Here is a 24,968-nt window from a genome sequence, read left to right on the forward strand (position 1 = left end):
GAACTTTACTTAGATTTGTTACTGGTAGGTACTGATGCAGCAGTTTAGAAACTATGTGTGTGTTATTTTAAAATCAAACAAATGAGTACATATATTGATGCCGCTGGGCATCAGGGTTCTCACCACAGAAGAGAGATACAAGTATGGAATAAGAGAACAAGAATCCTATGGTGTTAGATTAAAAATAAAAGTATCAGTTTAAACTTTAAGAAAAAAAACTTTAAGGAAAAAGTTTCCTAGCTCTACTCTCTGAAAAGGCCTGGAAGCAATAACATCCTTAGTATTAATAAGCACACTCAGGGCCCAGATTTTGGTTTTTAAATACTATTCCCCACCAACAGAAATCACAGTCCCTTAGATAAATGGCTGATTTCAAGGCAAGAGCAAGTAAAGTACAAGGCGAGGCTAGAACATCTTATTGTACCAGAAAGTATGAAAACACTCAAAGAATGATGAGGACGTGTCAAAAGGACAAAGGAGGCAGCTTGAAGGGGTTCCCATGGGTCAACTCTGAACAACTTGTGCAAAGAATAACAGAAATGGACTAAAACTGAATAAAATGGAATCCATTTTATTAAAATTAAAAAGGAAACTTTTTTATTTAAAAAATACTAATTAGTGAGTGTAGAAAGAATGATGAACATAGAAAATTACTGTTTTGTAATCATCACAGTAATAATTGATTCAGGCAAGAATCAATAGATGCTAAAACCACGGGGTGAAAGCCCTTTAGGAAGCAGAATATCCAGTCTGCTAGTATAATCCCACAGATCACTTACTAAACACAAAGGGAAACACATGCCCTTACTATAGAGGAACTGGCAGATACCGTCATAACCAAGTGATCAAACTGAACGAAACCAACGAGGAGACAGACGTCACATGCCTGATGTGCAACACTGACGAGAACACAGCCTCGCCCATGCAGTACTCTTGTCGAAAATGTTCAGCCTGAATCAAATGATGAGGAAACAATCTGAACATCCCACACAGTAACTGACCTCAAGTCTTCAAAAATACCAGTGCCATGAAAAACAGTCTAGGAAACCATTCCAGATTAAAGGTAAAGAGACATGAAAATAAATGCAACGTGTGATCTTTGGTTGGATAAGAAAAAAAACCTCAAACCAAAAACCAAGACTAGCTAAAAAGGATATTCCTGGGATGACTGAGAAATCTGAGCTTGGACCGTGTATAAATGATATTAATGTATCAGTGCTACATTTCCTGAGTGTGATAATTGTATTAAGCTTATACAGGAGGATACCCTTGTAGGAACAGGGAGACACATGCTGAAATATCTAGGGGTTAAGGTTCAGAAAGTGTGGAAATAGTTCTCAGATGGTTCAAAAAGAAAAAATAAAGTCAAGAGAATGAGAAGACAAGCCAGACTAGGAGAAAATATTTGCAAAACACATATATGATAAAGGTCTGTTAGCCAAAATATACAAAGAACTCCTAAAACTTAACAATAAGAAAACAACTCAATTAAAAATAGAGCAAAGACCTGTACATACACCCCACAAAAGGAAATATACAGATGGTAAATAAGCATAAGACACTCAGTAACAGATATCATCAGGGAACTGCAAATTAAAACGACAAGATACCAGTGCATACCTATTAGAAGAGCCAAAATCTGAAACACTAGCACCACTAAATGCTGACAATGCTGAGCGACAGGAACTCTCATTCACTGCTGGTGGGGAGGCAAAACCGTACGGCCACTTTGGAAGACAGGTTGGCAGTTTCTTACAAAACTAAACATACTCCGACACCACCAAGAGTGAACTCTGATGTAAACTATGGACTTCGGGTGACAACGTGTGTCAGTGTAGGTTCATCCATCCTAAAATAGGCCCCACTCTGGGGCAGCACGCTGAGAGAGAAGGAGAGTGTGCGTCAGGTGGGGCAGGACGGACACGGGAACTTTCTGCACGTGCTCCTCAATTTTGCTGTGAACCTAAAACTGATCTAAAAAGAAAGTCCATTGGAAAAAGAAAAGTTGGGGGTGGAGTGGAAACCTGATCAGGCACACTTTTTCCCAGGAGCCTACCCCGCCTGACCCCATTCACCTGGCCCCAACTCTATTCTGTAGCCACTGCCGCCCTCGTGGACTCTTGTTTGCATCATTTTATTTCACATGGCATTTCCCATGTGAGTCTTCTCCTCAAATAAATTACAAACAGCAAAGAAAACTGAGAAGTGACTGTACCCAGGGGTGAAAGATCCCTCCATTAGCCTTCCTCCATTCTCTGGTCACCTCTACCCCATTCCTCATATCTGGCCACTAGTTCTCTCTTCTTTTTCCCAGAGGAAAGCCATCACTTAGAAGTACCTGTGGAAGTCAACCAGGTGTTCTGAATCAATATAATCATCCAAATTCAGGGTCAAGTCTGACACTTGCTGTGAGCCATATTCCTAGAAAAATGAAAACAGAAAATGAGAGACTAGGGATATTCCTAGTTAATGCATGGGTGGGTAGGGGGAGAAAATTAAATATTCAACCTAAAGGAATACATATATGCACAAGGAGACATATATAAGGACTGTCTGTAATGTAGGGAATGCCATTCCAATGCATGGGGACTTCTCTGATTTGGGAATACTGACTTTCTGAGGCAGAGCCCAGAAAACCTACCCCCAGGCTCTTTGCAACTTGGGCACAGGCATGTAACTGAGGTGCCAAATGGATGCACAACTTCAATTTGGAGCGGGGCAACATGGAAAAGCAGGCCCAGCAAGGGGGAGACACATCTTGCTAATAAGGGAGGCAGCAGGGGTCACAACATAAGTGGCTCATGAAAGGGGGCACTAGGGCTGGCAGTATTGGCCAGGACCTAATGTCCTGGGGTTGGTGGCAGCAGCAGTGGTTTCCATGGCTTGGTTTGGGGCACTATCCTGGAAGCCCAGCCTTGAACCTGTTTTTCCAGCCCTTCCAACAATTCAGTGAGCCATCCCAGTTCTTTTAATAAACCCAATCTGTTTAAACTAAACTGAGGGGACTTTGTTGTTTATAAGAACCCCGTTTGATACAAGATCTAAATGTCCATCAAAAGGAAAAGGGATAAATAAATTATCGTATTATGGAATACTATAGAGTAGTTAAAATGAATAAGGTATATCTATATACATTCCCACACAAAGACCTCCAAAACATACTGAGTGAAAAAAGCTTTCATCTGCACACACACAGACAACCAGCATAAAACTTAACAAAAAGGAGGTCACTGCTCCCGTGGTGCTTACAGTCCAGTGGCAGAATGAAAACATTAAATGAAAACATAAATAAGTACATAATTACAAGTTGGGTAGTTCCAGGCAGGAAAATAAAATGATGAAGTAGAAAGGCATAATTTAGATTTTTCTCGCAGGCGCGAGTAGGTAGTCAGGACTAAACTTCCAGAGGAAGTGACAATGAGAGGGAGCTAGCCAGGCTAAAGAGTGGAGGGTGTGTATGTGTGCGAGGAGGTCCACAGTTGGGGGTAAGCGCTTCCCAGCACAGGAAACAAGAAGTGTAAAGGCTCCAAGGCAGCAGAGAGCCAGGCTTACCCAAAGTAGCCCCCTGGAACGACAATAAGCTTTTTTCTGCCATGTTGTCACTAAACGCATTTACCTTGATCTACTTAACCATTCCTCCGTAATGGAAAGTCCCCCTTTAACAATACCAGGGAGCTGCGCATCTCTGAGCACAAAGCTTTTCTATATTTAGGGTTCTTGCCTCAGGATAAAGTTCCAGAAGTAGGATCACTGGGTAAAGGTTCATAAACATTTAGGGCTCCTGATCCATACTGTTAAATGGGTTTCAAAAAAGCGATCCCAATGTCCACTCCCATCAGTGAACCCCTATGGGTCCCAGAAACTCACCAGGACATTGATGATCATGCTGTTCTCCACAGTGACGGCCTTCACGAGGAGCTTTCTGGACCCATCCTTAGACTCATACCGGAGGACGTACAGGTCTTTATTGCTGTTCCATTCGGCTGGCAGTAGTTCTGATTTCTTATCATTGGGACCCGGCTGAGAAGACACCAGGGTTGAGAGGAGGAAGACTATGACCTCAGAACACAGAGCTATAAAAGACCTTACCAATAATCTAATCCCACTCCCCCACTTGACAGATGAGGACAGGGAGGCCGAGAGAAATAAAATGAGCAAGGGCATGCAGCAAGTTAGAGGCCTTGGATTCAGGTCTCTGGACTCCTGCTCCAGTGCTCCCTGCCTCATGTCTGACTGCCTTTACGGCACAGCCCTGGAACCTGCCAAGAATCTGCAGCCTTGCTTCAATAATAATCCCCTCTCCATCCCCCGGCCAAGAATAGGGCCAATCATCTCAAGGGATACTGCGAAATATTAAGGCAGTGTTTTTCAAAGTTGGCACTTGGGCCATCTGCAATAGGATCGCCAAAGTGTTGACTGAAAATACAGATTCTAATATATCCCTCTCCAGACCACCGCAGTGGTTTAACAAAAATTATGAACAATTTTCACACACACACAAAATGTAGCATATGTACAAGATACAAAAGAATGATAAAATAGACACCGATGTATGTACCACCACCTGAAGAAAGAGAACATTGCCAATACTGCTAAAGCCTTAGGTAGCGTACTGCCAATGAATATCCCTTCTTCCACCTCAGGGGTAATTACTACTCTGTATTTTCTAAAATTTCTTTACTTTTCCTTACAGTTATACACAACCCTAAAAATATATTGTTTCAAATGTTTTTCAATTTTTTATAAATGGCATCACTTTTATCACTTGCCTTTTTCAGTTGACAGTTTTTTGAAATTTATCCATGTGACTGCATTTAACTGTAGTTGATTCACTACACAGCACTGCATTGCTTTACAGTTCACAGCCACAAAGCGTACCATTGTACGAATATGCTGCAAGCTGCACATTCACTTGATGGATATGTGGAGTGTTTCCAGTTTATTTGTTTTCCCATTCTAAACAATGCTTTTACTTGTACCCATCTCCTAGTACACATGTGGATAAATTTCTATAGACTATGTCTAGGGGAAAATCTTTTAATTTATACGATAAAGTCAAATTGTTTTCCAAAGAGGTACTGATTTACACTCCCATGAGCAATGCATCAGAGTTCTTGTTCCGTGTGGTCAGCAACATTGCCACGGCCCAATTTTTAAATTTTTGCCAACCTAGTAAAATGCATCACTATGAGTTGTGTTATCTTCCTTTCTTTTCTTTTTAAATGATCTTAGGATGTTTCTTTACACACTGAAGTTTGAGAAATAGTTCTCAAACTATTTCTACAGTAAAAACTAATATAGTTATTTCCAGGTGGAGAAAGATGTCTTAAATAAGATCCACAAAAGAAACACAGTGCTGTCTTTGAGACTGTTCATAATTTAAAGCTTCTGCTCAACAAGACACCACAAAGTTAACAGGCATCACAGGCTAGGACGAGATATTTGCCATGGTTGCAAGTGAAAAGAGTTAATAACTAGCAAATAAAGGGAATGCTTGGTAAATAAATAACAAAATTGGGAACCCACTCAAAAAACTGGCAGGGGATATAAACAAGCAAAAGATAACAGCAGCTAACAGAGTATAAAGGGCTGTTCAACTTTACTAGCACTCAAAGAAGCCCAGGCTGAAATAACGAGATAACAGGTCACACCTATTGGACCAGTTTTATCTGTTTTTCTATTTTTTTGCCAGATGTTTGTGTGAGTATGGGGAGAATGGGAACCTCCAGGCACTGCTGGCTGCCATTTGCACTCATACAACTTCTTTGGAGAGCAATCTGGCAGTACTTAGTATAATTAGGTGATCTGATACCCCAGGACCCAAAACCTCCACTCCTGGAAGAAACCCTGTGCACAGAGACACAGGGGACGTGACAAGGAATCTTCATCACAACCTTGTTGGGGGCACCAAAGTGGAGGTAAAATGCAAAATATAATCACAGAGGAATACTGTATAGCAGTTCGAAGGAATAAACTAGATCTAATTGTAGTATTACTGATAAATATAAAAAATATGACTTGAAAGTTAAGAAAAAATGAGATTTATAGCTGGATACTATTTATGTAAAAAATTCTTAAAACACAAAAAACCTGTATTTTTTTTCATGGATGCAGATTTATATAGCTAAACACAGAGCAAGCGGACTGGGAGGATCGGTATTCACGAGAACACAGGGGAGGGAGTAGGACCACAGGTGAAGGACAACGGCCAAGACAAAGGCCCAGCACCACAGAGCCTCCTCACACCAAGCAGAACGGGAGGCCAGGAGTGGGGAGAACCACGGGCCTCTCCTCTTTGGTCGCCCCTGGTGCTCAGGAATCCAATGCGGGAAGCAGTCTCAAATACATTTCAAGATGTGCAACCACATGGCTTAAAACCGACTGGATGACAAGGAAACTCACAGGCCTGAAGCAGAGAAATGAGAGTGGCAAAAAACAAAAGTGAAACTTATCAAACCACTCTGCTGAGTGAGAAAGAAACTATCCCATCACCCTTAATTGGGTAAATTTCCTGTAATGGGTTTAGTGTTGTGGATTTAGGGTTTACTTCGGAAGCCAAAATTGGATAACATGCCTTGTCGTTGTTCTGGCAAGGGCCTCTGAATTTATACTTATATCCTTCATGTATAGTATTCAATCCACTAGAATTCTTTCCTGGAATATAGATAATTTGGTCCGCTCACTATCACATAACCTCTGGCTTACAGAGTATGAGAGAATCCTGGGGTGAGGGGAGGCTGGCGCCGCTCACTGTGGTGGAACCGAGGTTCCCCTGCCCAAGGGCTGCCCTGATATGGGGAAAACAGGTGGAACTGAGAGGGACTGGCCCGGGTGATATCAGGCCAAACACAACACTTGACTGCCTCTAGGCCCTGACATCCAACATCAGGCCACCCAGACAGCCACAGCTGGAAAGTAGCCAAAGCGCATGGCTGTGAAGTTTAACTCCCTCGGACGCACAATCAAGGGGCTGAGAGGGGCTGAGGGGGGCTGAGAATCGCCCACGGTCACAGTAAGTCAGGTGAAGAGCTGGGTTTGACATTCAAAGCTTCTAGAGGCTTTGGCTATGGCTGGAGATTTTTCCCAGCCACATCCACCAGACTGGTCCCAAGAAAGTAAAGACAGTTGTCCTCTTAGGCAAAATCTTGGGGCTGGAAACATTCTCTAGTGGCCGAGAGTCCACTCCAGCGTCTCTCAGCTAGAGAGAGACATTCAAAGAAACTCAAGCAGATCATCTGGGACATTTTCTCTTTTTCAACATAATCCTGAAGATTCCTAGAACACAAAACAAAATTCTCTAACTTAAGTCTATGGTCATCTGTATCCCCTTGCCACCTAAATCACTTGACACAGCTGTAAAGCTCTTATGTGGAGTGGTGCTGACTTCAAAAAAGAAATCCAAATTCAAATACTGGGTTTTTATAGAAGCCGATGGCTGCACTGCTCTCCTGATCAACGTTTATGTACACAACTCCCTTGTACCAGAGGAGACAACACCAAAGAGAAAAGCAGACAACTTAGCTTTCCGTTTAACTGTCAATATATTATATGATCAAGTACACACTTTCGGGACCTTCCTCTCTCTCTTATCACCCCAAAAGGGTGGGGAGCAGGAGGTGGCTGGAGGGGCAACATAAACACCCTCTGATCTGGGCGACACTATTGGTTTCAGACTAGGAAATTAAACCCTCTCTTAAATAAACTAACAGGAAAGATGCCTCGCCAAACAGCTTCTACTCTGAATGAAAGGAGACCCAGCAGAAGTGAGAGGAGGACAAGTGCAACCTGAGCTCCCACCGCACTTAAGAGAAAGGACAGAGAGAAGGAAAACTACACTCCGGGGTACAATACCAACCCCATCCCCTCAGAGGCACCATGATTTAGCACTGGGGTGGACAGACGGACAGGGCGCAACGCCTTTCAAAACCCTCATCCCACTCTCCTCGGCCTCCCCTGGAGCCAGCTTCTTTTTCTGGCCTGCATCAACTCAACACATGGCACCACGAACAGAGTGGAGTTAGACGGACCTTTGGAAATCAGCCACGGATCTTTTCTTTATTTTTTTAAACCAGTATTAAAATGAGATCATATTCTTTCTGCACATTTCACCTGAAAATTTTGGGGTCAGGAGTATATGGCAAGGGGATGATGCCAGCTGGAAGGAGGCAAGGACCTATATGAACTGATGTCCCTAAGCTGTCAAACTGACTCAGACGGAGCTGCCGAAAGGATGTGTGAGGGAAGCAGTGGGAGCACATCTGCAGTGTTGACACGTATTAACGGAATGGGAAGAAGAGAAGGGAGTCACACAGGCCCCCTCTAACAAGCTCCTGTTCTAGGGGAAAGGTTCTGACAGGATGTCAGAGCAGAACTGGCTAGCTGGGAGTAAATAAGTTGAGGTACATGAAGAGGGACAGGAAACAGGACAGAGCTGAAGGACAGGGCAAGGGGCGGGGGAGCTGAGGGCCGATGGGGGAGCCCCAAGGTCAGGACCAGGTCTTACTCGCCTCTCCAACCCCATCCCCCCACCCCCACCAAACACCATCCGACACCTCAGCTTCCTGGGAGAAATTCCAAGGAAGAGTTGAAATGAAATGACTGGGGCAAGTCAAAGAGCTGTTAAAGACTGGAAAGCTGCAGTGGGCAAGTGAGGAGACGCAAGGCCTCCACTGCAGAGACTCTGCTCTGAAAGGGGAAGCTGGACACTTGTGAGTGGAGCTCAGTCCACCTGGTGCGAAGGTCTGAAGTCCTGAAAGGCAAGGGAAGTGGAACCAAGTGTGGGCTGAAGAGGGGGGCCAGTAACAGAAGCATCTGTGGGGAAGAAACAGTTCCTGCTTCCAGGTGTGTGCGAAAGGCTGGCCCTTCTTTCCCAGCCTTATCTCCAGTCCTAGAGTCCACAGGAGGGATAAAGTATGGTGAGCCTGGAGGGGATGCTAAGTGTGTATCTGCGGTCCCAGGGAGATACTTGAGGTCTAGAAAATAAATGAACCAGAGACCCGTGACAGTTCCTGTCTTGACTCCTGCTGGTGGGGGCAAAGCGTGAGAGGTGTAGTGGTCTTGATCAGTAGTTCTCAGGGACAGAGGAGTGGGGCAGCCGGGGGTGGGAGGATTACCTAGTTCTAAGGGCTCAGGATGTTTGAGGAGGGATCCTAAAGCTCTCTGTCAAGACAGGAAAAGTTAAGACTCTGGATACATATCTGAGAAACTGAAAAAGGATCATGGCATTCGAGAACTGAAGCAATTCGAAATGAGAGGAAGGTTAAAACTCACTGTAAGATGCGAGGGGTGAGGTGCCCTGTTTCCCAGAGCTGGTCTAGGTTCTGAGAGTCACCGTGAGCGGCAGCCTGGAGTGCCGAGTGTGTGTATGCGGTGAGCGCGGCTGGGAGGATATTTTCTCCGATGGAGGAGAAGGCAAATGAAGGGGCAGTAAGGGGCCAAGCCCAGTTCTCCCAGGAAGCTCACATGTAGGGTGACAGTCACAGGGTAGGGGTAGGGAAGATGGGAGAATGCTACAGCAAAGAATCAGTGAGGTGGGCCGGGCTCGGCAGTCCTGGGGCTCTGTGGGGATGACAACAAGACCTCCAGCTGTAAGAGGCAGAGCGTGAGGATGGGAGAGCATGAGGGGCTAGCCCTGTAGGGACAGCTGCTGGGGAGGAACCCTTACCCGGCCCTCACAGCCAGGGTGTATGTGTACGTCTGGGAGGCGGCGGTTTCCCAGAGCCCGAGGCGGGGATGACAGCGGCGAGTGGTCTGCACGGGTGCACGAATTCGGTAAAGGGTGCGTGAGCTCTCCGGGCTCAGGCTGAGGAGCGCAGAAAGGACCTGGGCTGGCGCTAGAGTCAAAGTTCACCCCCGTGCTTGGATCCTGACAGCCGGGGGAGGCTCGAGGGCAGTACGGAGCCCAGCCCACCCCCGCCGTGTGGACTTTCAGCTAGGTGAGGAGTGCCCGGTCCGCACGATGCTGGCCGGGGCGGCCCCCAGGCTGTGTTGGGGCGAGTTTCGGTCCTTGGGCTTTCCCATCGTGTTGCGTCCGCCGAGCTGCGGGGGCGCTGGGCTGGGGCAGTAGGGCACCCCCCAGACCCACAGACCCAACGGGGTCAGAAGCCCCGGGGCCTGGACGTGGAAGGAAGGCCAGGCGCCTGGAACGGGCCTGGGTTTGCGCAGCTGACACCTCGCCCCCCGCCCAGGCCCGGCTCCGAGGCGTACCTGGTCGCCGGCTCCCAAGCCGTAGTAGCCGTGCGTCACCACCTCCCAGTGCAGGAAGCAGACGAGCGCGTCCTGCGCGCAGGTGATGGCCGGCGCCGCCGACGCGAACAGCACCTCCAAGCCCGCCATGCGCGCCCCCGGCCTCTGCGGGCGGAGGAAGGAAGGGAGAGACGGCAGTGAGCCGATCGGCCTTCAGCGTACTGAAGCCTCCGCTCAGCTACCCAACTCGTCCTGGCCGCGCCTCCACCAGCCGCCAAAATGGAGACGCCCAGGGGTGGGGGCGCGGTCGCCGGAAGTAATTCCAAGCGGTGGCGCAGCTGAGGAGCGCGCCCGGCCGGAAACCCGAGCACCGCGCTTAAAGGTTCCGACAGGCAGCGCAAGGGAGTGGAGGGACGCGGCCGTTCAAAGCCGGAATCGCACATTTTCCCCAGGAGATAGGAGGACTGCTGCGCGCAGGTTGTTGCGTCTTCGAGACGAGGCCACCTTGTTCTGAGCCACAGACTTGCCGTTTGCAGACTGGAATGGGCTTATGCTGGTTATGAAATATGGCTAAAGCATATTGATCATAATAGTTGGGACTTATGCAGTGCTTGCTACGTGTCACGTTGTTCTAAATGCTATAGTGTAGTCATTTATTTAATTCTCACGACCTGACCCTGTGAAGTTGGTACTAATGATAGCCCCATTTTTCAGATGGGCAAACAGAGGGACGGGGTAGATTTGACCAAAATGACAGTCAGCCAGTGAATGGCAGAGATGATACTGGAACCCAGCAGTATGGCTCCTAGGATAACATTTATTAAATGTTTATTGTGTGTTAGATCCTGTGCCAAAATCTTTACATCACCCTGTCAACAACTCTGTGAGTTACGTTCCATTTTCATCCTCATTTTGCAGGTGACAAAACTGGCTCAGAGAACTGAAGCTACTTCCATCAAGAAGGCACAGCTGCTGTCCACAGAGTTGGAGCTCCTGATCCACTACCAAATTTCAAGCATTTATTTGCCTGTCTCCTTCATGATTTTTGCCACCTATTGTTTCTTCAACAAGTTTTTTTGAAATCCACTTATTGTTTTTACTCAAATTTAGTTTTCCCATCCCAGTCAACCCCCCCCCCCCCCCCGCCGCCCACACACACACACAAGCCACCCTTATCCCTCTCTCACTTGCATGTCTGCACCAGGCTCTGAACTGCTCTACTGCATCTCTGTCTCCTAAAGTCTGTTCCATACTCTGCAACTGGAGATTCTGTTAGAACGCATGCCATATCACATCCCTCCTCTGCTCGAAACCCTCCCCGGGCTCCCATCACACTCAAAGGAAGAGTCAAGTCCTCCCTGTAGTCTGCATAAGGTCTGTGCCCGCCTTCCCCCACCCCTCACCTTTCTCTGACATCATCTCCTCCAACTCTCCCTTCAGCCCCAGCACTCTTGACTGCAATAATCTTGACTCCTCTCTTCTCTCACACCCATGTCTAATCCAACAGCAAAACTAGTCAACTTTACCCTCAAAATATATTCTGAATCTGACTACTTCCTGCCACCTCCTGAGGCTTTCCCCCATTTCCTCTGCTCACAAGCAATTATTCTCTCCTCCATGGAGTGCAGTTGGTGTTAGTGGGGAGCCAAGGGGTGGGCATGCAGCAGCAAGAGCTATCAGCCTCAGTGCAGAGGAGAATGTTACCATTGAAGACAATTAAAATGGCTGGTTCATGGTGATAATAAAAAGAAGACTGGCTGTTGGTCAGTTTTAGTTGTGCTTTTAATCCCGACCCTGATATCAGTTTCCCCACATTAAACCCAGCATATATGGGGTTAAAACCAAAACACTCATTCCCTGCTTACTCTCCGGCTTCCTGGCTCCAGAGTCCACTATCCTCCATGGAGACAGACACTGCCAAGGACAAGCACCCGGATTCTCTCCTCCCGGAAAAGAGATACAGGCTGGTGGGAAAGCTGCTGACCAGCAAGGCCATATGCTCCCCATCCCCTACCTAAAACCCCAAATAAAAACCCTTCCTCTTAGCTTTTCGGGGAGTTTGGGATTTCAGCGTTAGCTGCCCTCTCTCCTTGCTCAGCGCTGTGCAAAAATAAAATTCCTACTTTCTTCCACCACACTCAGTGTCAGAGATTGGCTTGCTGCGCAACGGGTGAGTGAACTCACTTCAGGTTCGGTATCACTTTCAAGTTTTTTACCCACAATGCACCCCTCATTGCCTGCACCTGGGCTGACAGCTCCCCCATCCCCACCCCTTTGGTTCAGCCATTGCTTTTCATGCAATCACTTATGGCCAGAATCTCACAGAACATTGGCTCCCTATTATACCATTTATACACCGTGCTGTTATACAGCATCCTCCCTGTGTTAGCTTGGGTTCCCTCAGCAGTCAACGTGAGACAAGGATTTGAGCGGTTTATTTGGGAGCCGATTCCAGGAAATGGCAGCAAGGGAGTGGGGGAGTGTGACTGGGAAGGGAAGGCAGGCAAGAGTTGGTATGTGATCAAACCAGTTACTTCTGGGCACCTGGAGCTCGGGTTTGTCTGGCAACTCTGGGAGACACATGTCTGAGAGCTGTCCCAGTTGAGGGTGTTCTTTCACTCACTCTCTGGTTGAGGGCTGCTTCTGGAGGCATGAAAAGCCCTCAGGCAGAGAACTGCAGAGTTTAGAGAAAGTAGCCTTTGGTGCTTAGAGGTGACTGCTGAGGAGTGAGTGGGGCACTACACTGTCACTCCTTTGCAAGTCTGTGGCTGAGAGCCAGCATGGAGTAGGCACCAGCATCTGTATATTGAAAGAACAAGGTGAGCTCTGTCTCTTGCACTAGGTTGTAAGTCCCCTGAGAGCAGGACAGTGTTCCATGCGCCCTGGGCCCCAGGGTCCTCCATAGATGGGGCCAAATGGGAAAGTCCCCTGGGGCTGGAAGTTGTCTGTGTCCTGCCCCTACTCCATCTAGCACTTTCTGTGGACTTACCTCCATCAACAAGAGTTCAGTTGTCCTTGTGAGGCCTGTGAGTGGCTGAGGAGGGAAGCAGATGGAAGATGCCTCCCTAGCTGGGCCCCCACTGGCTGGGCAGCTCAGAGCCCATGCCAGAGATGAGGGCCCAGGATGGTGGAAAGAACACGGTAGGCAGGTGCAGCCGCCAGGTCCTGGTTGCCAAGTGACAGCAATGTGGGCATTCCAAGCTCCCTGGAGACTGTCTCCCTGGAAACTGTGAAGATGTGAGCTGAGAGGCAGAGCCCAGATAGGCGCTGAGGTGGAATCATTAGCCACTGGAGTCCTTCTGCTCTTTTAGCCTAGCATCACCTCCAACCACCTCACTTCCTCCAGGAAGTCCTCTGTGACTAATAGTGTTCATTACTACCCGAACCCAAGACTTCCCATTCCCCTTGTCACTGGGGTGCCCGGCATATTTGACACTTGGAGGAGAGAACTCTTTTTTTAAAAGAATACTATAATTTTAATATAGCTCTATTAGTTTTTTGAAAGATTTTTTTTTATTGTGGCAAAATACACGTAACACAAAATTTAGCCCTCTTCACCATTTTAAAGTGTACAATTCAGTGGTATTAAGTACATGCACATTGTTGTTCAATCTTCTCATCTTCAGAACTCTTCATTTTGCAAAACTGAAACTCTGTACCCATTAAATAATAACTCCCCATTCCCCGCTCCTCCCAGTCCCTGGAAACTCCCATTCTACTTTCTGTCTCTTAGCAATCTGACTACTCTAGGCACCTCATTTAAGTGGAATCACACAGTATTTGTCATTTTGTGACTAGCTTATTTCACAGCATAATGTCCTCAAGGTTCGTCTATGTTGTAGCATGTGTCAGAATTTCTTTCCTTTTAAAGCCTTAATAATATTCCATTGTAATGCAAATCAAAGCTACAATGAGATATCACCTTACACCAGTCAGAATGGCTGTAATTACCAAGACCAAAACCAACAAATGTTGGAGAGGGTGTGGAGAAAAGGGAATGCTCATACATTGCTGGTGGGAATGCAAACTGGTGCAGCCACTGTGAAAAACAGTATGGAGATTCCTCAAAAAGCTAAAAATAGAAATACCTTATGACCCAGCTATCCCACTACTGGGTATCTACCCAAACAACTTGAAATCAACAATCCAAAGTAACATATGCACCCCTATGTTCATCGCAGCACTATTCACAATAGCCAAGACACGGAAACTATCCAAGTGCCCAGTGACTGATGATTGGATAAAGAAGATGTGGTATATATATATACACAATGGAGTACTACTCAGCCATAAAAATAGACAAAATCATCCATTTGCAGCAACATGGATAGACCTGGAGGATACTACGCTAAGTGAAATAAGCCAAACTGAGAAAGACAAACACCATACGAGTTCACTTATATGTGGAATATAAACCAACACATGAACAAAGAAAATAGTTCAGTGGTCACCAGGGGAAGGGGGGTGGGGGGTTGCCACAGGGGGTGAAGGGGAGCACTTATGTGGTGACAGACAAGAAATAATGTACAACTGAAATTTCACAATGATGTAAACTATTGTGAATCTCATTAAAAAAATAATGTTCCATTGTGTATATCTCTATCTCTATTTATATCTCTATCCATACTCATCCATATATATACACAATAGAATGTCTATATCTATATCACATTTTGCTCATCCACTCATCTGTAGATGGACACTTGGGTTGTTTCCACCTTTTGGCTACTGTGAATAATGCTGCTATAAATGTGGATGTATAAATATTTATTCAAGACCCTAATTTCAATTTTTTTGGATATATACACAGAAATATAATTGCTGATCAGTGATAATTCTATTGTTAATTTTTTGAGGAATTGCCATACTGTTTTCCATAGCAGCTGTACCATTTTACATTCCCACCAACAGCACACAAGGGTTCCAATTTCTCTGCATCCTCACCCACACTGGTTTATTTTCTGGTTTTTTGACAGTGGCCGTCCTAATGGGTATGAGGTGGTATCTCATTGTGGTTTTGCTTTGCATTTCCCTAATGATATCAGTGTTGAGCATCTATTGATGGGCTTATTGGCCATTTGTATTTCTCCTTTGATTAAATGTTGATTCAAGTCCTTTGCCCATTTTTGGAGAGGGTTTTGTAGACATTATTTTTCAGAGCAGTTTCAGGTTCACAGCAAAACTAAGCAGAAGGTACAGAGTTTTCCCTTATACCCCCTGCCCCAACATGTGCACAGCCTCTGCCTTTATCAACATTCCCCCACAGAGTGGTACATTTGTTACAACTGATGAACCTACATTGACACATCTTTATCACCACAGTTCATAGTTTACACTAGGGTCTATTCTTGGTGTTGTACAATCTATGGGTTTGGACATGAATAATGACATGTTTACACCATTATAGTTGCATACAGAGTGATTTCACTGCCCTAAAAATCCCCTATGCCCCAACTATTCATCCCTTCCTCCCCCCAACCCCTACCAGCCACCAATCTTTTCACCATCTCCACAGTTTTGCCTTTTCCAGAATATCATATAGTTGGAATTGTACAGTATGTAGTATTTTCAGACTGGCTTCTTTCAGTTAGTAATATGCATTTAAGATTCTTCCATGTGTTTTCATGGCTTGATGGCTCATTTTTTTGGTGCTGAATTACATTTCATTGTCTGGATGTGCCACAGTTTGTCTACTCACCTCCTGAAGGACATCTCAGCTTCTTCCAAGTTTTCACAGTTATGAAAAAGCTGCTATAAACATATATGTGCAGGGTTTTGTGTGAACATAAGTTTTCAACTCCTTTGGGTAAATACCAAGGAGCGCAACTGTTGGACTGTGTGGTAAGATATGTTTAATTTTATAAGAAATTGCCAAATGTCTTCCAAAGTGGCAGTACCACTTTTCATTCTCACCAGCAATGGGTGAGAGTTCCTGGTGCACGACATTCTCACCAGCATTTGGTGTTGCTGCACCAGTGTTGTGGATTTTGGCCATTCTAATAGGTGTGTAGTGGTATCTCACTGTTGGTTTAGTTTGCATTTCCCTGATGCTGTATGATGTGGAGCATCTTTTCATATGCTTATTTGCCGTCTGTGTATCTCCTTTGATGAGCTGTCTGTTCAGTTCTCTGGCCCAATTTTTAATTGGTTTGTTTGTTTTCTTATTGTTGAACAACTCTTATTGTTGTTAAGAATTCTTTGTATATTTTGGAGTAAAGTCCTTTATCAGATATGTCTTTTGCAAATATTTTCTCTCGGTCGCTGGCTTCTCATTTTGTTCTGTTGGCAGTGTCTTTCACAGAGCAGAATTTTTAATTTTAATGAAGTCTAGCTGATTGATTTTTTCTTTCATGGATTGTGCCTTTGGTGTTGTATCTAAAAAGTCATTGCCAACCCCTAGGTCATCTAGATTTTCTCCTGTGTTGTCTTCCGGGAGTTTTATAGTTTTGAATTTTACATTTAGGTCTGTAATTCATTTTGTGTTAATTTTTGTGAAGGATGTAAGGTCTGTGTCTAGGTTCTGTTTTTGTTTTTGTTTTTGTTTTTGTTTGCATATGGATGTCTATCTGTTCCAGCACCATTTCCTGAAAAGACTATCATTTTTCCATGATATTGCCTTTGCTCCTTTGTGAAAGATACGTTAACTGTATTTATTTGGATCTATTTCTAATCTCTCTTTTCTGTTCCATTGATCGGTTTGCCTATCCTTTCACCAATACCACACTGTTTTGATTACTGTAGCTTTATATTAAGTCTTGAAGTCAGGCAATGTTAGTTCTCCAACTTTATTCTCATTCAATGTAGTGTTCACTATTCTGAGTCCGTTGCCTCTCCACATAAACTTTAGAATAAGTTTGTCAATATCTATGAAATAACTTATTGGGATTTTGTTTAGGATTGCATTGAATCTATAGATCAAGTTTGGAAGACCAGACATTTTAACAATATTGAGTCTTTCTATCCATGAACATGGAATATCTCTCTATTTAGTTAGTTCTTGTTTGATTTCTTTCACCAGAGTTTTATAGTTTTCCTCATATAGAGTTTTCCTTATATAGATATTGAATTGAGGTTTTTTTTGGTTGAGTTTTAAGAGTTCTCCATATATTGTGTATATTAATCCCTTATCAGATATATGATTTGCAAATATTTTCTCTCATTCTGAGGGCTGCCTTTTTACTCTGTTGACAATGTCTTTGGAAGTATAAAAGTTTTTAATTTTCATGAGGCCCAATTTGTTTTTTTTTCCTTTTGTTTCCTGTGCTTTTGATGACAGACCCAGGAAATCATTGCCAAATCCAATGTCGGGAAGTTTTACTGTCTGTTTTTTTCAAAGAATTTTATAGTTTTAGGTCTTATGTTTAGGACCTTGATCCATTTTGAGTTAACTTTTGTGTATGGTGTGAGGTAGGGGGTCCAACCTTTTTTCTTTTGCATGTGGATAAATAGTTTCCCAGCACTATTTATTGTAAAGACTGTCCTTTCCCCAAGAATGGTCTTGGCATCCTTGTTTCAAATCATTTGACCATATATGTGAGAGTTTATTTCTGTGCTCTCTATTCTGTCCTGCTGGTCTATGTGTCTGTCTTTATTCCAGTGCTATGCTCTTTTGACTATTGTAGCTTTTTAGTAAGTTTTGAAACCAGGAAGTGTGAGTCCTCTAATGGAGCATTGCCCCATCTGTATGACAAAATTATTTTAAGTAACAGCCATGTGATAATCGGTATAAACTATTTTCCTGATTTATTCTTTTTTCATGAAGGTATAACTTATACATAGTACACATCTTCCTTTTTAGTGTACAATTCTGTGTTTCACCAAATATACACAGTCCTGTAACCACCAGATGATCTGGATATTTCCAGAAGGCAGAGATTTTTAAAAAATCATCTTTATTGAAGTATAATTTACGTATAATAAAATCACTCATTTTAATTGTACACTGTAGTGAGTTTTGACAAATGTATAAACCAGTGTAACCACCATGACAGTCAAGACAGAGAGCATTTACATCACTCAGAAAAATGTCCTCATTCCCCTCTGCAGTCAATCTTCCCAACGTCTGGCCCAGGCAACCACTGATGTGTTTTCTGTCTCTGTAGATTCATTTGGCCTCTCTTAAAATTTCATAAAAATGAAATCTATATGTCAGTTGGGGGCCCCAGGAAGCAGATGTCAGAATGGAGTTAGCAGTGCTAGAGACTTATTTCAGATAAGGCTTGTGAAAGAAAAAGGGGAGCAGAAACAGGAGTCGGCAGGGAGAACCTTCACACCATGATGCAGGTCTGACACCTGTGAAGGAAGGGGACAAGGAATGAGGATTAGACGGGAAGAGCCTGAGGCTTCAGTGAAGTTCTGAGAAGATCTCAGCCAGCCAACATGGAGCCCTAGAACAAAGATTCCCATAGAGCCCCATGTTGGGCAGAAATGACCAGGTGTCCCTCTGTACTCCCTCTGTGCCCGTCACTGGGTGGGCTGCCGTGAAGAGCACAGCCTCAGCATTATCCCAAAGGAGCTACAGCTGGGGGCTGTTGACAACCTTCCCTCCTCACAGCTGATTGGCAGTTTCTTTCTTGAGGAGAGACTGGCCTCCCTCCATGGCTGGCATCAAAGTGTATACTCTGTTGTACCTGTTTTTTTTTCATTCATCATCGTGTCTGAGGTTCATCCATGTTATTGTGTGTATCAGTTCCTTCCTTTTAATTTCTGAGTAATATTCCATTGTATGGATGTACCACAGTTTTTCCCTTCCCTGACTGATGGACATTTGGGTCATTTCCAGGTTGAGGTGATTACGAATGATGCTACTATAAGATTCATGTATAGGGCTTGGTTTGGACATATGTTTTCACCAGTGTTGGATAAATTCCTAGAACAGGACTGCTGGGTCATATGGTTGTAGTGTGTGTTTATAAGAAACTGCCACAGGGATTTCCAAAGTGGTTGTATCACTTTATACTCCCATGAACGATGAATGAAAGCCCTGGTTGCTCCACATCCAGCAGAAATGGATTTAATATGAAAAATTTGGTGTTTACACACCATTGAATGGGTTGGAATAGAAAGATTACGGAAAGCTGCCACCAGCTTTCAGCGAGTCTGGGAGTTTCAGGAACTGCAGGAAAGTGCCAGCAATGATCTGAGGCAGCGTTCAGTAGAAAAACCTGCAGAGGCGGCTGCTAAACTGAACTCTGAAACTGGATCCACTGCTGTCGGAGGAGGAATAACGTGCCTTTGTTGCTCCCATTGGCTGATTCTAACTAAGTACTCTGCTGGCAAGTCATTCTAGAAAATGTCAAGCCTCAGCCCCCTGCATTACAGGGGAGGGGCAGAGAAGATGTGTGTGTAGAGGGGTGAAGGTCAGGGATGGTGTTGAGGCTTTAACAGACAAATTGGCCAATGAGTATTATCTCATTTAATTCCCATAACTCTTTAAGGTAGTAACTATTATAACTCTCCTTTTTATTTTTATTTTTGTAAGGAAGATTGGTCCTGAGCTAACATCTGTTGCCAGTCTTCCTCTATTTTATGTGAGATGCCACCACAGCTTGGCTTGGTAAATGGTGCTATATCTGCACCCAGGATCCAAACCTGGGAACCCTGGGCTGCCAAAGCGTAGTGCAAACTTAACCACTACGCCACCGGGCCAGCTCCATGACCCTCATATTTAAAACGAGAAAACTAAGGCACAGCAAGGCCATACAACTGCCCCTAAGTGACACAGTCAGGATTTGAACCAGATGGTACATCTGCATGCTACACGATGGCATGGCTGTGCCCCCTGAGAGCATCAGAAGGGCTTGCAGGCACCCGGGCTTTCTGTTCCAAGGTCTACATAGGAAAAGGTGAGAGAGATGTGACTGAGATTTTCAGGCCTCAGCTGGAGGCAGGAAAGGCTGGGAACAGGGAAAAGGGTCCAGTCTGGGGACAGAGAAATAGCCTAGATATGGGCAGCACGTTCAACCCCAGTGAGGCATGGAGGGTCCCTGCAGAGACAAGGGAAACCACAAGAGGGCGCCAGGGCCCACCCAAATGCCCACGGAGGGCGGCCATGCAGGATGAGGTGCCTGTTTCCTTTATCTTGACTTTTTCTACCAGGAGGATGAGGGGAGCCCTCGACTGGGGGCCCCACAGCAGATTGTGTCCACAGTGCAGCCGGAGTCGTCACACGTGGACATGCCTGCTTTTAGCTCCGGGTGTTGTTGACCTGAGAGAGAGACAGTTGTCAGAGAACCCAAGTCCCACGGGGCACAGAGGGTCTGCTGTGCTCATTTCTGAGGCCATTTTCCTTCCCGCATCCCCCACTTCCCTCAGATGTCAGCAGACATCTTCATCTCCATCGTTTCATTGACTCGGCCTTGAAAGGCCATTCGTCCCTTCCACTGCCCTCTCTCCCAGCCATGTCCAGTTTCAGCCCGAAAGCCCCATCAGGCACTTGCCCCACCTTTGTCAGGCAGGTAGGGTGGGTGGCCAGCCTCACCAGGAAAGGCCAGAAGCTTTGTCTGATGCTCCCCTAACTAGAACATCAGTTTCGTGAGGGATTTGTGTCTGTTTGGCTCACTGCTGTGCCTCTAGCTCCTAGAACAGTGCCTGGCATATATAGAAGATGCCCAGTAAATATTTGCTGAATTGAATAAATTAAGGAATGCATAGAACAGTGTCTAGGTCATGGAGTCAAGCAACCTGGTTTACATCTTGGCCTCATTGCTTACTCTCTGTGCAACTTCAGCAAATGGATTATCGAATTGTCAAATAGGGATTATAATGGCATCTCCCCAAGGGTGATTGGGAGGATTGCTGGAGATGATGTCACCAAAGTGCCTCCCACAGTGTCTGGCACATGGCAGGGGCTCCTATGTGTGGCTCATTATTTGAGATAATGAGGCCTTGGAAAGCAGTGGCTCTTTATTGAAGATTTACTGTGTGTCTGGCACTTGGCTTACATTAGCTAATTCAATTTTCTTAACTACTTCATGAGAGGTTAAGCAGCTCAGCGAGGTTAGATCACTTACTTGCCCAGGTTCACACACTTGAGAAGAACAGACTTGGGTTTAAGTCCAGGTCTTGAAGACGATAGCACGCAAGGTCAGACTTCCTGGGGTCGAGTCCTGGCTCCATCACTTGCAAGCAGTTGGGCCTTGGGCAGGTTTCCCAGTGGGAAGATGTAGGCAGGACAGAGGTGGACTGCCACACAGGGCTGTCCTGTTCTTTAGGATTTAGAGGGGTCAAAGACACAACAAACTGTAATGCTGCAGCCTCATTCCCTTGAAATTGAGCCACCTGCCGAGGCCTCTGGAGTCTGCCCTTTAACCTGGTCCCCCATCAGGCACCAGACTGTTCTCAAATGTATTCTTTGGACTACATGTGACCTGGAAACACACTCTAGTCAAGGAGGTAGGACACACACATACACATACACACAGAGCTCCAGAAGGAAAAAGTGTGGGCTTTAGCTGTGTAACCTTGGCTAAGTTGCTTTGCCTCTCTGAGCCCTAATCCTCACTTGTAAACTGAAGGGTGATAAGTAGTATTCTGTATGAGGATTTTCCAGAAAATGCACATGGAAGGGCTGAGTCCCAGCACTGGAGGTAAGCAAGGGGCAACAGGAGCATTGGTTTGCAGGACAACTGCCGTAAGGATCAGGCATTGACTTCTAAGGTCCTGTTAAAAGACAGAAAAACGTAAATTCATGATTCTCATATAAATCTAAAAATGAATATGTGTTAAAGATTTTGTTTTACTTGTTGAACAGTGAGGAAATCAGACCGATATTATAACTGGTTCAAAGGAAAAGTATAAAAAGCACAAATTTGTATGGAGTAAAGAAACTGAACTATAAATGGAAGCAGAACTAGTTTTTCTATGAAGCGGATGGAAGTCAATTCTACCAGACAAGACAGAGTTTGCATATCAATCAGTTACCTAAAAAAGATGCAAAATAGCTCAAAGACGGGGGACAGGGCTAGAATCAGACAGCAGAAGGGTACGCTGTAGTTTTCTCTGCAGCCCATTCTGGCCCCGAGATGCCAGGCTTCTCGTCTTGGAGAAGTGCTTCTCGTCTTCTCAGCTTTCCTGGGTTTCAGTTTCTTCATCTGTAAAATGGGGTTACTAATTGTATCCTCTCCCAGGGTTATTGTGAGGAGGAAATGAGCTGGTAGAGTGGAGCGCTTAGAATGGGGCCTTGCAGAGAGCAAGCTGTTATCTCTGTTGTTCCAGAACTGTTCTCAGGGGAGTCACCCGTGCTGAGGGACCGTGTGGGTCAGGCCCTTGTTGTTTGTGTGCGTTGTCTCATTTCATCCTCCTCACAACCCCATACAGGAGAGACTGTTATTGCCTTTGACTAGAGAATTGAGGCTCACAAAGATGGTGGCACTTGCCCAAAGCCACTCTGAAAATAAGCGCAAACTGAGTTAAAACCCAGTCGGTCTGGTCTCGCAGACTGTGTGATTTTGTTGAGCGCCTGTGTGACCTTGGGCTGGCCTCTGTCTGCCCATCTCTCCAGGAGGGCTGGATCGGCCGACCTCTGAATGACGTCTCTCATCCCGTCCACTCTGTGGGGTGCTCCACAGCTACCCAGCTGGCCAGGCCAGAGCAACTCTGGGAATGGCCTGGTGGGCAGGTGGCATGGGAGTGGCAGGTCAAGCAGACTGGCTGCCAGGGACGTGGCAGGGATGAGGTCCAGCCTTGGCGTGCAAACCTCAGCCCATCCAGAACTGCCATTCTTTCCACCTCGCTCACATGGCCTGCTGGAAAGGGCCGGCCCCAGCTGGACTTTAACAAGGAAAAAGGAAAGGGAGTTTCCCAATTGCTGGGTCAAACCCCAGGCTGGCACGAATGGGAAAGAGCGGGCACAGGCCAGCTCTGTCTGAATCAGTTGTTTTCCCTCTGCCTTACCCGTGGCCCATCTGTCATCCTGCACACAGCCGTCATCTTAGAGCACCCCTGTACTGACTGCAGCCACAAGGCAGGGTGTCCTCTAGGTCAGGGTCTCCGAAGCACCGAGCTCTGTGCCAAGTCATTTGGCGGGGCTAAAGGAGGGGCCTTTGTCTTCAGGGGGGTCGGTTGTCAAGTCTTCATCAAGGGCTGTAACGCTTAGGAATGCTTGGTTTACAAAGGAGGGAAAACTCAATTCAAACTAGTTGGGGCAAAAAAAAGCGCAATTTATTCACTTATGTAACAAAATAGTCTGTCCTAAGGAAAAAAGTGAAATGGGAGAGGAAAGAGGGGTAGGAGTGAGGTGGGCATATTTTAACTAGGGAGGACAGGGAGGGTCTCACTGACAAGGGACACGAGAGAAAAGACCTGAAAGAGGTAAGCCAGTGAGCCAGGTGGATGTCCTAGACAGATGGAACAGCAAGTGCAAAGGCCCTGAGGTGGGAGTGCGCCTGGCATATGTGTCCAGAGCCCAAGGAGGGAAGGGAGAGTTGGGAGATGAGATCAGAGAGCTCACCTAAAGCCAAATATTAGGAAAAGACTTAGAAAGTTATTTTTAAAAAGCTCTTTATCCCATGGCCTAACAGAAGAGTCAGGTTCCTGCGGGCTTTGGCGAGGAGGGGGAATAGGGTGGGAGGAGAAATGAGGAGAGAAGGAAATGAAGCAAGACCACCCCTTCCCAGCCTGGCCCTCCTTGGCCTTGGGAGGCCCAGACAAGGAGCTGGAAGGGGAATTTGTGGCCTGGGCTCCATAGCACCGCTGATAAGGGATCCTGTCATCAGTAACAGCCCCGGCAGGCAAAAGCTTCCTCTGGAGTCACCTAACCGCCCAGGCAACCAGGCTGGACCAGAGTAGTCTGTGACAGCTCCGGGTGCACAGGGCACTCTCTGTAGCAGGAGTACCCAGGCCTGGCCCCCATCCAGGTTCCATAACTTTGTGGGAGAGTGTCTAGTGGGCACTCTTGGCTCTCGGGAAGCCAGAGAGAATAGGAGATATCAGCCAAATGCTTCGTTTTACATATGGGGAAACTGAGGCAGAGAGCGAAGAACCGGTGCACCCAGGGTCACACGGTCGGGTAGCAGCAAAGCTGAGACTTGAATTCAGACTCCCTGACTCCAAAGTCAATGCTCGTTTCTCAATCCTGGGGAGACAAAGGAGCTCAAAGAGCACACAAGTCCTAGCTTTAACCTCCACGTTTGAATCCAGGCTCCACCAGTTGTTGTCGTGTGACTTTGAGCAAGTCACTTCACCTCTTTGTGCCTCAGATGCCTTATCTGTAGGACAGAGGTAATGATAAGAACAAAACCTGCCTTGCAAGCTGATGGCAAAAATTCGATAGGGTGACATGTATAAAAGGTTTAGAAAAGAGAAGATGGTAGGATAGGACTTCTGAAAATTCTCTCTTCTATAAAAGCAATGACAACATGGGCAATATAATGGTCAGAATCAACATTTTTAGAATTCTTGAAGTTGATCAAAGGCTTGCAGCAATAAAGGGAGCATTTATTCAAGAAAAGGGCTAAATCTTATTAAAAATAGTGGCCTTTGTGGCATTTTAACTTGCTCTCTTCCCACCCCCACCCTCAGCTCCATTGTAGACTTGACATCCAGCTACCCAGAAGCCACCAGAGGGGACAAAATAGGCTGAATTTCCTTCAAAGCCTCATCCCCAGAGGGGATTTGTCATTATCTGGCATGTCTGGTGGTTCCCTGGAAGACCCAGTTGCAAGGCGTCTTTATTTGTCCTGACTAGGAGCTCACCCAGTGCAAAAAGCCTTTCCCTGGGGATATTTGTCAAAAACATTCAGAGGCAATTGTTTAACTTTGGGGCTGCCTGAGGTGGTGGATAA

The 24,968-nt window shown here is 45.7% G+C and overlaps 1 protein-coding gene and 1 long non-coding RNA gene across 3 annotated transcripts in view; one reads left to right on the forward strand and one right to left on the reverse strand.

The window, feature by feature from the left end:
* The window catches only part of PSMF1 (proteasome inhibitor subunit 1), a 41,090-nt gene extending 27,723 nt beyond the window's left edge, over positions 1–13,367 (reverse strand). The window contains exons 1-4 of one of the 2 annotated variants that reach the window (XM_008531876.2): positions 13,175–13,360; positions 10,207–10,350; positions 3,868–4,020; positions 2,339–2,421 (exon numbers count right to left, since the gene is read on the reverse strand). In XM_008531876.2, coding sequence (XP_008530098.1) covers positions 2,339–2,421; positions 3,868–4,020; positions 10,207–10,350; positions 13,175–13,180 — 386 coding nt within the window. In that variant the 5' untranslated portion in view covers positions 13,181–13,360. Of the gene's footprint in view, positions 1–2,338; positions 2,422–3,867; positions 4,021–10,206; positions 10,351–13,174 lie in introns of both variants that reach the window. The other variant, XM_008531875.2, reaches the window with a different exon arrangement.
* Positions 10,349–11,933, forward strand: LOC139078193 (uncharacterized). Its single transcript, XR_011531035.1, has 2 exons — positions 10,349–10,662; positions 11,104–11,933. It is a non-coding gene; the product is annotated as an uncharacterized lncRNA (long non-coding RNA).
* Positions 13,368–24,968: the final 11,601 nt, after the last annotated feature.

Source organism: Equus przewalskii, chromosome 21 (assembly GCF_037783145.1).
Source record: "Equus przewalskii isolate Varuska chromosome 21, EquPr2, whole genome shotgun sequence".
Taxonomy (NCBI): Eukaryota; Metazoa; Chordata; class Mammalia; order Perissodactyla; family Equidae; genus Equus; species Equus przewalskii.